The sequence below is a fragment of the Astyanax mexicanus genome, chromosome 1 (assembly GCF_023375975.1).
Source record: "Astyanax mexicanus isolate ESR-SI-001 chromosome 1, AstMex3_surface, whole genome shotgun sequence".
NCBI classification, from domain to species: domain Eukaryota; kingdom Metazoa; phylum Chordata; class Actinopteri; order Characiformes; family Acestrorhamphidae; genus Astyanax; species Astyanax mexicanus.
The window spans coordinates 103,304,864-103,317,894 of NC_064408.1; the positions used below are offsets into that span (position 1 = coordinate 103,304,864).

At 36.9% G+C, this 13,031-nt stretch overlaps 1 protein-coding gene across 3 annotated transcripts in view; it reads left to right on the plus strand.

Annotated features, from left to right (window-relative positions):
• The window catches only part of pou6f2 (POU class 6 homeobox 2), a 178,377-nt gene that overhangs the window by 10,808 nt on the left and 154,538 nt on the right, over positions 1 to 13,031 (plus strand). For 2 of the 3 annotated variants that reach the window (XM_022667014.2, XM_022667015.2), the window contains exon 2: positions 4,839 to 5,004. In XM_022667014.2, coding sequence (XP_022522735.2) covers positions 4,839 to 5,004 — 166 coding nt within the window. Of the gene's footprint in view, positions 1 to 3,533; positions 3,915 to 4,838; positions 5,005 to 13,031 lie in introns of those variants that run through there. The other variant, XM_007258616.4, reaches the window with a different exon arrangement.

Consider the following 13,031-nt stretch of genomic DNA (forward strand, 5'->3'; position numbering starts at 1 on the left):
GATTTTGGCACTGACTCAGCTTCCTCCAAAATATGTTTAAATGTAAATGTCCTGAGCTGCATGAAATAAACAGATTTAGAGAATGAGGAAATAGCTCCGTCTTTTCTTCTGGATTTCCCATGAGTCATTTGGTCTGACCCTGAGTGTACTGAGAGAGGGTCCTGTATTGTCTTGGGATACTGAGGGAGAAGTACTGGCTTTTAATGTGGAGTATTGTTTTAAAAAATCATTAAAAAGAGTGTTATTTATTTTATTGGAGCTATAGTTAGGGTCAACCTGCTATAAAGATGATTTAATTTATTGCAATTCATTTATGCAAAACTTCAAAAAAAAAAAAATACGATGCATATTTTATAAATATATTTATAATATTTTTATAGTTTTACCATACTCTGCATTAATAGTTTACTCATCGTCCATTGTTTACATTTTTACAACTTGCACTGTTAAATTATTATATAACTGTGTAATTGCACATCCTGTACAGCTGACATCATACTTTTCAATATGCACAGCAACTGGTGTTCATTGTTGTTTTACTATGTTAACTGCACTACCTCCATTACACACACATTAAAAAAACTACTTTTATCATTTATTTTTCTATCTATTTTTGTATTGTATTTTTATTTTATTTTTATTGTATATGTAGTTTCGCTGGTGGACACTTTCAGTTTTGTCGATTTTAATATTCTGATACAATTTGTCCCTTTGATTAAGTAGAAAAGTTGTATAGAAAATGAATAGAATTACTAGAATAAAACATAAAAATATATTTTAAAAGGAAATTTACATGACTTACATTACACTTACTCTACTTTTGGTATAAAAATCCAATTTGGAGGTTAAAGGTTGTGTTCTCACAGATACAAATTTCGGGGATCACTCAGGGACATTCTTCTCCTATAAGTAGACATCTTTACACATGATTATTTTGAGGGGGTGGAGTGTTTTTTATGCATTTATGCTATATTTGCTCAAATATACAGTATATAGCATAGATGAAAACGCATATTTTGACAGCCAATTAAAAGTACAGCACATTATAAATTTAAACAATAAAACAAAACAATATGTGATGGTACTTCTGATTATATTGTACTTAGATAATACCATATAAGATATTAGATGTCATAAGAATATATTAATTCTTGTCCCTCTAATTTTATATACTGTACAACATACTGTACACATGTATACATATGTAAATAGGCTATTTCTTACCTGTTTTGCCACCCTTCTTGCAGTGTTTATGTATAGGATGCTTCTATAATTACATAACATTATATTTAATACTTAATAATATACATGAAATTACCATGCTTTTTAAAAATGGCTGAAATACACAAAATGCAAAACATAATATTATGTTGTATTATTAAAAGTGTCATAATTGTGACATAGTACATTTCAATTCTAGACATAACAGAACATTACAAATCTAATATGACCTCATGTTTATTTCAGATATTAAATGTTTTTATTGACTGTGTGGACAAGAAGTGTAAGAAAGATAAATGGTCACAGACTCTGAGAGTGGGCAGACAATACACTGGCCAGAGCGGCGGTCAGCTCCCCAACTGACCAAATCATAGTCCCTGTTCCTGGCCCCGGGGGACACTGGAGACCTTGCAGCTAGAACCATTAGCAATTAGCATGGATACCTTGCGAGAGAGGGGGGGGGATGTTGAGACAGAGAAGGGGGGCTGTAGGAGGGGTCAGCGTTCAAGTGCTTTTTCCTGTTCCTTCTCCTATGTGGCCGAAGCAGAGTCAGGCAGCCAGCCTCACCATCAGCACTCATACAAACACACACACACACACACACACACACACACACATTACATCTTGCACATTACATCTCCCCAGCCTCTTGACAGACTCTCCACACATGCTCTCTGGCATCAGGCGGTTTCTTGGGAAAACCTCTATTTCATTAAGTTAATTAAGTGAGTGAGAGTGAGAGAGGGTCGAGAGACATTAAGACCGAGCAGGCGAGCTGATTGCAACACTTGTCTCATAGTGAACGAGATTTTTACTCTTCACTCAAAGAGAATAGAGCAAAATTAAAGACCATCATATCATCGCTGTCCAATGTAAAAATTCAACTTTTAGTTTTCCACATAATTTAAACACACAAACTGTCATTTACACTGTGTCAATAGAAATTCTCCTATATAAAAAATAGCCTGTGAAATAAACTCCATTTTACATTGACTTCCATTGAAAGCTAAGAAGGTTTTGTCTCTCAAATGTAAAGTTGTTTTTTGGGAGACAATAGTTTTTTCACTATGTTCTTAATTTTGCCCACCAAAGAAAGGCCTAAAAAGTGTCAGGAACATTTAACAGACATGGAGAGGTGGAGGAGGCTTTTTTTTGTTCCTGGAAAGCGTTGGACCTGATTTGTCCCTTTTTTCACTTTTTGTGGAGAAAAAGATTCTGCCCATTCACTCACTTCAGTGCCCCTCTACTCCAGTGTAATTTTGTCACGTTTTATTGTGTGTCCGGCTCGTCCTCTTCTTGGCTTGTGGTAAAAAAAAAAAAAATAATGACACCCCACTTTCTCTCTCTTTTTTTCCTCTCTTTTTCACTTTCTCCCTCTCTCTCTGTCTCTCTCTCTCTCTCTTGCTCTCTCTCTCTCTCGCCCTCTCTATCCCTTGGCTCCTCACAGCTCTCAACCAGTCAACAGACTGTAAAGAATAAATAATAAAAAAGTATTGATTATTTTGATGACTGCACTATTCAATTAGGTATTAATTTTGCCCTCCACTGGACCTATCAGGCAACTCAAAGGGGAGAGTGTAGAGAGGGGCAGGCAGGAGGGAGGGAGGGGTGCAATGGATGGATGGATGGATGGATGGATGGAGGAAAGGAGGGAGGGACAGTTTAAACGAGCGCAGAGCGAGAGAGGCACCATCGTTCAGTAGTAGGGGTGGGGGGACATGCGCTTACCTCTCCGCCTATCTCTCTGATGAGGGAGGGCTAGGGGTAGAGGTGGTGAGGTGGGGGTGGATGCCACGGGGGCATATTGACGCGTCGATGAGTTTCTCGTACTTAAGTGCTCCACAAAGAGAGGGGAGGGGGGGAAAAAATAAACGTCCAGCGAAGCGATGACAAGCGACATTGTTGCCGGGTATATGAGTATTGAACAGGCAGGCTTTGCTCGGCCAATGACAGCTTAAACTATTCCTATTGATTAACATTTTCATAGATTATCATGTGTCATATCAAACTCCGCACCGCTCTATCTGATGAGGACGTTTGCGGCAGCCCCTGAGGGGGCCAATCATCGACCGTTCTGAGTGTGGAGGGGAGTGGAAAAGGTTGGGGGAGTTGGGGATGGGCTGGAGGGGCAATTCCATGTAGGTCTAGGCACCCCCCTACAAACCTCCCGCCCTCCCATCTTTTCCTTTCTTTTCTTTTTTTTTTTTTCCAACTTCTCCGTTCAGAGGGTTAGATTCAAACTGATCACCTGTCCCCCCGTCTCCGAACCACTTAGGCAGAAACTTCTCCATAAATAAGGTAGCGGGGGAGGAGAAAAGACGAGGTTTTTATTTATTTATTTTTCTGCCCCTGCCTGTGTTTGTTTATGATGTGCACCGCCATCAGGGAAGGAGGGGGGAGGTACGTCTGAGGAAGAAGAGAGGGAGAGAGAAAGAGAGAGAGAGAGAGAGAGAAAGAGTAGAGGTGACATCTCAGCTGAATCTCCAGAGGCAACCCCAGACTTGGACCAGCAGTGGCTTGGCCGATGCTTCCCAGTGTCACACACTGCTCTTGCAGCGTTTGAAGAGCATGTTCTAACCACTTCCTCGAGCAGGTGCTGGCATGCTATAACCCTCTTTCCTCAGTCTTTGGATATCTGCGATAGAACACTTTCTGGAGCAAATTTTTCGTTGTAATCTGGATACTCCACTTCGGTGAGTTGCTTTTTTTTTTGTTTTATTCTTTTTTTATTAGGGAAAAAAAAAATAACAAAAGCAGTGAAGCACTTCTGCCCACGCTTCTGTAGGAGTTGCTGCACTTGTGATTGGAATTAATGCTGAAATTATCGTGAAATACTACTTTTTATGTCACCTCATAAAAGTGCTCTCTGTGGAATGAGTTATATTTGATTGCATAAGTGGGAATACTATTTGGCCAATTAAGAGTATATGTAAATCACTGAGGCACTTGAATGAAGTATGCCATTAAAATTCCCAGTGATGCCGTCACTCTTGGCAACTCTTGGCGCTGGAGTGCCGTGCATTTTTGCCCACAGCTTCGGCAGTACCTGCAGATTTGTTCTTTTACTCTCGCACTTGCAACTTTGATCTATCTTTATTTTCTATGAAGTGAACGATTATTTTCTCTTCAATGTGTTTTTAAACTTTGCGTATCTAAACACATCAGCAGCATGTTGCAGTTTCTGGTGCTTTTGCGACACTGAAGTATGTAAATGAGGCCTTCGAGTGCACCGGGGCATTCAGTATACCAAATGGCATCATTCAAAATCTCTACAGCCCCATGAGAGCTCTCCAGCTGACTACAGTCAGTAGTAGTAGTACGGCCAGCGGGGAAAGAGAGAGAGGAAGGGAGTGAGGGGGAGAAGAGAGAGTGAGCGAACAAGAGTGATCAGTATTAGAGAGTGAGGGAGAGAGAGAGAGAGAGAGACTGAGAGAGTGCCAAAGGTTGAGAAGTGGAGAGAAAGCAACCCAGCTTAGGCGAGAGAACCGGCGAGTGCCACGTGCTAACCCGCATTTCTTCTATCTTGTCCCCTTCTCCTCCTCCTCTTCCATCCCCACCTGCTCGGTCCGTGGCTGCCTGCACACCACCCCCCTCGCCACCCCCTCCCAACCCTCCAGGATCCAATGATCACAGGGCAGCTGAGCAAGCCGCTGCTCCCCCTCAGAGCAGAGATGGAAGGCGCGGAGCTGCAGGAGGATGAAAGGGCTGCCAGCCCGGACAGCGAAACCAACGACGAGCCCCTGCTGCTTCCGCCGGATGCTGATGACAATGACAAGCTATACGGTAAGCCCCCCTCTTCATCGTTCTAATCTTCATCACTGTCACCTTCAGCTCCAGGGCTCTGAGGAAGTAAATATAAGCGAGAGGCAAGGGCATGTGCTTAAAAATGTGCTCAAAAAATGTTTGTGCACGTTGCTTGGCTTAAACTTAAGAATCCTAGGAAAATGTTTTATTGGTAAATGATAATCTTTACATTATTTTGAGGTTCTATAAACTTTAAACACATCTATTTTTTTAAAAAAAGATGATTTGCGAGGCTTTGTGGAAGCATCTGTTCGTCTGTCTATTCATGTAGGAAAGCAAGTGTATATTTGTGTGTGTGCATGGATGAGAAAAAGCCCTGAATGTTTCAGTGGCCCAACAACTTTCCAAGAATCACTTAGACCCAAGTGGGAAAATGATTCAAGTGTCTATGCACTTTTTTATGTAGCTGTGAGTATGAGGAAGTGAAGGGTAGACCTATCTGGGTTTAAGTTAAGTTAAGAAGAATTATGTGTTACTTTGTAAGCTTTCCTCAAGTGTGAAGGTTCTTCCAAGTCATGAAAGAAGTGATGAGCCAATAGCTTATAGATAGAAGGCTTCCACTGAGTTCTAAGGTATTTGATGATTTTTGCATTTAAGAAAAATGTAGAAAAAAAGTATGGAGAAATGTCAGAATGTTAGACTGAGTTAGATTAGGAGAAGCCCTGCATTTTGGAGTTGGAAGTTTTGCTGTTTGTGGGATTTTGTTGTTAGTGGAAGTGTTTGGAGGACTCCCGTGATACACAGTAAGCAGCTTTAGCGCTTTCTTCCATTAGATCACGCTCGCTGTGAAATTGTCACAACAACTACTGTCGTAGATGCTAATGCTATTTTTCGAAATATAGAAAAGTATCATGAGGAACTCTTGGTCAAAGGACCCTTCTTTTTAAGGAAGGTGGGGTGCATCAGGGCATTATATTTGGACCCCTTTTTTTTTGCTTGCCATTCCAAATGCAGCAAAATTCATCCGAATCTGGGGCAAACCGGCGATGGGAGAGACGCACACACACTCATCTGTCATACGGGGTGACATTTCTTCACATGCGAGATCTCCTCGGCTGAGGCTGGAGATAAAAATGAGAGAAAGGCAGGGATGCCTGAGGGGAGAGAAATGTGATTGTTGTGTGGAGAGCTCCTGAACCTCATCTGCGGCTCTGATCTGAATGGGCTGACTTTCAGAGCCGTGATGGAAAGAGGGAGATACCTTCAGTTTCCAGTGTCTTTTTTATTCCTGCTTAAGATTGAAGTTGTGCCTCTGTCTGAATAGAAAGAGAGAAAATGAAAGTTTCTGTGGTATTTTATAAATGTATTTTTATGAGAGTTATTTTACACAAACAAAAGTGGTGTGTTTTGTGGCAGTATTCTAATTTCATTTATTGTTACAATTAAAATCACAATATTTATAAAAATGCAGCTTTACTGTGTAAAAATATCACATTTTAATTTATACTGTAGTTTTTTTGCGATGCTAGTGTAATTGAAAGTTCTGTTTAATATTGGGATAGCATTCAACCGTTAAGTTGGACAGCAAAAAATGTGCTGAAACAAAACAAATAAATTAGGCAAGATTAAAATTAGCAATGAGCTTTTAATTGAAATTGCTTATATAATTAGCTAAGAGCTTATAATTTAAATTACTGATGTAATTACAGAGTAAATTTGTATGGCTGTCAGTGCATTAGTTTAAAATGAGTTCATACTATAAATGCAAATTTTATATCAAATTTTTTATGCAAAATTATTTAATATATTAAAAACAAGCAACACCTTAATTCTAATGCACAATTAAAGTGATATTTATGGAATAGACACACTTTTAGATTTGTATAATTATTAGTGCTTCATAATAAGAATATAATTATTTCTCTGATTCACACTTTACCTCACTTATTTTAAATTGCCCCAGTTTTCTATAAATTAGGATTTCTCGGCTGCTTGGATTATGGAAAACCAAAATTGTTGATAATGTTGATTATGATTTTTTATTGATTATGTAAAATCGAAATAAATTGTTGCATTTTCTGTGTAAATTAAATTCACATACAGTCAAACTCGCTTTCCTAACCTAAAAAAAACACACTTACACACACACACACACACACACACACACACAAACACAGCCACCCACACACCCACATGCACGCCTGCACCTGCACACATGTGCTCAGTGTAGTGTTGAGTCTCAACTTGTGATTAACACAAATAGTTTTATAAATGTTTTATAAAAGTATAAATTTATTCTGATATTTGTCACATTGGAAACAACAGTATGTATATTCTGAGCGTTTAATACATGATGATAATTAGATTATATTATCCATAAGACAGTTTAACGTGCAGTAATAATGCAACTAAAACATTATATTAACTGTCATTTTATATTAACTTATTTATAGTACTGTGATCTTTGCAGTTTGAAAATTCACCCTTTAAATTCCAAATACAAAAAATTAAGCAACCTTAATAACTCTGATATTTACCGGCTTAAAATTGATTCATCCTGGTTAGATATTTCTAAACTGTATATTAGTACATTTTGTTGTTTCTGATATTATTATACTACATATATTTTGCTGTTTTTCTCAGTGAGCCATGCAGCAAGTTTTATTCTATTTCCTTTTTTAAAGCATGTGTCAGACTTAATATTGTGACCGTTTTTCTCGTTCTTTCTTTATCCTTTCTTATTTATTTTTATTTATTTATTTTTTTTAGTTTAAGCTTGTGTCAGGCCTTATAGTGTGGCTGTTTCTATATCTCTCTTTTTCTATCTCTCTTTCTCTCTCTATCTCTCTCTATCACTCTTTATAGTTTTTTTTTCCATTTGTTCTCTCTTTTTTTAAGAATGTATCAGGCTTGTTATGGTTGCTGTATCTCTCTCTCTCTCATAATCTTTTTCTTTATTTCTTTCTTCCTTCTGTTTTTTTTTTCTTTCTTTTTTGTTAAGCTTTTTTCTGTCATTTTTATTTTATTATCATTTTTACATAGAAGTATTCTTTTTCCTTCTTTTTTTTCTTTTTTATTTGTGAAAAGTATCAGTATCAGTCTACCAGTATCTTTGTCTCTTTTTTACTCCTTTTTTCTTTCCCTTTTTTTTTTTTTACTATTTTTTTTTCTTTTTGGCTCATGTTATAAACGTTTGGCTTACTAGCTATCTTTCTTTTTCTCTCTTTTTCTGTGTCATTCTTTCTTTCTTTCATTCCTTTCTTCCTGTCTTCCTTCCTTTTACTTCCTTTCATTCTTTTTTGCATACTTCCTTCATTAATTTCTTCTTTTTTTCCTACTTCCTTTTGCTTCTTCTTTTTTTTTCTTGTCTTAATACTTAGTGACCCCCCCCCTCTCCTCCTCTGTATTGCTGCTGCTCTGTGGGTGGTTGTCTGTCTGTCGTGTTATTATAATGAAGTCCATTATGTTAATGCCTGTAAATTTCATTCTCCGGTATTGAATTGGGGCAGTTAATACTTGAGGCCCTGCTGGACTCTGCTGTTATTAAATGTGAGAGGACACTTATTGTACTTATTGTACTTAATGTACTACTGTAATAGAATTTAAGGAGTGCTAGTTCCCATAATAAGCTCTAATTTACATTACCTGTGTTTTTATAGTGGAGTAATGGTTGTGTCTGTATCACAGTGGAATTTTATTTTTTTATTTTCATGTGTGTTGAGGAGTAACCGGTGTGCTGAAATATGTGCATATGTCAGAAGCTTTTCTTGAACAATAAGCTGAGAATGTTTATGAGTTTCAGATGATTTTAAATTGAAGTTGGTAAGTGAGACACCTCACAGGACATGTAGAGAGCGTGTGCGGAGCTTCATCAGCTCTAATTAAAGTGAGGCAGGTAACGCCGCGCCGCTCACGTGCCAATTCACCGCAGTACATTAGACATGAAACGAGAAGTATAAAGAGCATTGCTTGGTGTTTTGAGATAAATTATACATCAGACATCAGCTCCCCCCTTATGAGGGCCTACCAGCATAACAAGAGTGTGTTTGTGTGTGTGTGTTAAAGAAAGTGTGTGAGACAGTGAGACAGACAGACAAAGAGAGACAGAGAGAGAGAGAAAGGTAGAGAGAGTCTGTTTCTGTATATCTGCATACACGGCGTATAGGCCGTTCTCTTTCTTCAGCTTTTTTTTCCCTTCGTTTTCAAGTGAGGGGCTACGGGGTGGGAGCGCGAGCATGATGTAGCTTGTCACCAAGGAGACGGAGTGTTACCACGCAGGCCTCTCTTTGCTGATTTGACTTCTGGGAGGTGTTTTGGGGGGGGTGGGGGGGGTGTTGGGGTTTAGTGTATGGGTGTATGAGTGTGTAGTGGTGGGGCGGCGGGCGTTGGGGGTGGGGGTGGTGGTGTATGTGGTGTGTTGGGGGGTGTCTCTCTGATCCCTGTCCGACCCTCACTGTCAGCCTCACTGATCGGTCTGGAGGATCCCACTGTCAGTCTGATGAATTTTTAAGATATCCCAAGGCAAGATTCACCAAAAAAGAGAAAGAGAGAGAGAGACTAAGACAGAGAAAGAGAGAGAGAGAGAGAGAGAGAGAGAGGTAACTGTTTCGTAATGCTGGAGTTACAATTTTCTTTAATAAGCATCAAACCTGCTTTTGTTATCTCCTTTTCTCTCCTTTCACCTTTATTTTTTTCAGCTCCTCCTCATCTGTCTCACTTTTAGTCGATTTAGCTTTCATGCATTCAGACAAACACCAGACACATACTCACACACACGCTCATACACACTCATACAGCAGCATTAAATATTAATATATTTAAAGATAATATGTTTAAGTAATAGAAACTAATGATTCTGCTTATTTTTACTGTTAAAAGTTTGGAGACACTTTTAAACATTTTAAACATGTTTAATACAAATACACACGATATTATAACATAACATTATATTGTAAATACAGTATTTGTGGCATTATAGTGATATTTATACAGTCCTAATACACACCATTTATATACACACACACTCCACACACAAATACTCACTGTCAGCCTGTCTATGCTTATTATTTTGTATTAAATGTTGAGGATACCTGAACAGTATATTAATTATTGCTCAGCTGAATTATTGTGAAATTGAATAATTCTATCATTCAGTTTTTAAATGAAAAAAATAATGTGACGTATACATTTCTGTTATTAGACGTGCTGTTTGGAATGTGGTTTGAGGTAAACGCTGAAATTATGGCACAATATGGTGGAAAAAGGTCTACTCCGTTAATTTATACAGTGGTTTAATAGATTAATGATCACAGAGTTGACAGATGAGTCAAATATTCCCATAAATGAAATGCATACCCTGCCTGCAGTTCTAGAATCGTCTTAATATAGAATTAATATAGTAAATCTAGTATATAGTAATATAGTATTTGTTTGCCTAAATAATAAAGTCACACAATTTAGATAAGATGTGCTGCTGATTGGTTCGGAAGTAAAACTTCATTTGAACACATGAAAAATTCATTTGCAAAAACAGATAAGTGCTATTCTTTAAACATATCCTTATCTGTTTTTTTTGCAAATAAAGAAAACAAAATAAACAAACAAAATAAATAATAATAATAATAATAAAAATAATAATAAATTGTTTAATGTCTTAATTATTCAGTCTGATGGAGCTACATGACCATTCTGTTCCCAGTTCCCTCACATCAGTCAAGTCACTTCCTGTGCATGTTTAATGGTTGTTATTTTCTAATTAAAACATCCCCAAAACTCTCCAAATGAGAGTATTATGATAGTATTATTTATATTTTTGTTTGACAAATCAGTGCTTATTAATGTAAAATCAGCTGAGTTATGCTTAGAATTAAACAAATCCATGTGCTGGCTTTAAATGTCCAGAAGAAATCTGGTAGCAAACTTTGGTTTTCTAACTATCTTACTAGATAATCTTCATAATGAGATTATTATTCTTGTTAACTGTATTTTATGTTTTATGTTTTATGTTTATTTCATTCCGTGTGATGTAGAGTTTTTACAATCACAAAAGATGTAAAGTTCTTTGTCAGTGTCTGAAGCAGCTGTAGTGACCGTTACCTTTCGTCTTCAGTAAAGGCTAATGCAGGCTGGCATCGCTGAGCTCGGGGCAGCGCCTGAGGCAGGCCGGGGGGCAGGCCGGGGCGAGGAGGGCACCGTTCAGTCTGTCCCGGGGCACCAGCATCCATTCTATGCCCAAAATGGCCAGTGCACGCACTGTGCTTACAAACGGACAGAGGATAAAATGCAGTTAGAGCAGGAAGAAGGTAAAGGAAAGGCCAGGTGGAGAAATGCTGAGCTGGCTTGTGGGCTGGGTTTGTGTTTGTTCTCCTACCTGTTTTGTTTGTTGGTTTGTTTGGTGTAACTGAAACTTGGAGGGTCGTATTTCTTTGCCTTTTCTTTGTAATTTATTTATCTTCTGCTTTGTTTTAAGTGTGCCGACCAACTTGTATTAATTACTGTATATGTATATAATTCACACACTGTTGTGATGAAGTGATGCACAATTATTTTAAAGAATGACTCGTTCTTTAAAGCCAATTATTTTATTTTATTTTTTTACTTTATTGCCATTTCAACAAGTACAGATAGTAAAGGTACGTTAAAATAAATTTTTGCTCACTCCCTAAGTCAATAATTTTGTAAGGTTTTAAGAATTTTACATACAAAATTAGCTACTCCAAAATAGAAAACATTTATAGCTGCTTACATACATAGAAACAAACACACACATATATATATATATATATATATATATATATATACACATATATGAATATATCTGCATATTGCCAGTAAATAGATGACAGTTTAAGTACAGAGTGTGCAAGATAGCAGTGTGTCTACGACAAGAACACATACTTACTGTATAAAAAGTGCAGGATATAAAACATTGTTCAAATTGCAAACTGTGCAACGATACAGTGTATCTGCATAATCACAATATCACAGTTTTTTTCCATGTTTTCTCTTAGTATCCCAGTTTTACTGTCATGTGCACAACATGATCATCATTTGATTATTAAATTAGACTTGAATTTTAATTTAAATGTGCTCAACAATTGTGTTAATAACCTACAATGTGTTAATAGACTGCAATAGATGAAGATCTTAAAATTATTAACAAAGTAATACAGTGAAACTCAGTAAAGACCAATATTAGGGCCAAGATTATGTTTAAGGTAACGGTTAGTTGATAAGGTTGGTGTTTTTAGTTGAGATTTAATTGAGTTAGATTTAGATATTTAGGCAAGTTTAGTATGTAAAAAACATATATATCAGTGCACCATTAAAGTAAAGTAAATCTTCTAGTATTAGCTTAAAAGCTTAAAAGTTAAAAACAAAAAAAAGTACAATATACTAAAAGTAATTAACCAAAAATGTTTTATATAGTTCTGATAGAGAGAATTTAAGTAATACTGGGACTGTTTTAATGCAATATAGAACATCGTAAAGTCATACATAGCCAGTGTTTAATCTCTCTCACAAGATAACACCTCACAACCTAGACAATCCGCTGACAAAGCACTTCATCATTGATCAATTTATTAATTGATTAATGTCATTATAAATCCATTGTCTTTACTAAAGAATAGAACCGTGTTTTTAAGAATATATATATATATATATAAAGAGGTTTATTTTTTATCAAAAGCAAATAAACATTTAAACAATTAAACATTTAAATCATTCTTTTCATGTGTTCATAGCTCTATATAGTTTGTTTTAGTCATTGTTTTTTTTTAGAAAACCCTTGAAAAACCCTTTTTAGTAAATATTTAAAGGTTTCTTATCTTATCTTAGACCAGTTCTGCTAGAATACCAGGCATTTTAAGGCAGTTGCTTGAGGTGTGTGGAATGTATTTTAACTGTAAGCATTCTAGGGCATCAGAGTAGTACGCTTTTCTAAAAATGCCCTGAAATCGTGTTATGTAGCATGGCGGCACAATGCATTCTGCCGCAAACACTGCAGGGAGCAGCATCCGCCTCTAATATTTCCCTCAGAGGCCCTTAGGTTATTTATGTGGTAA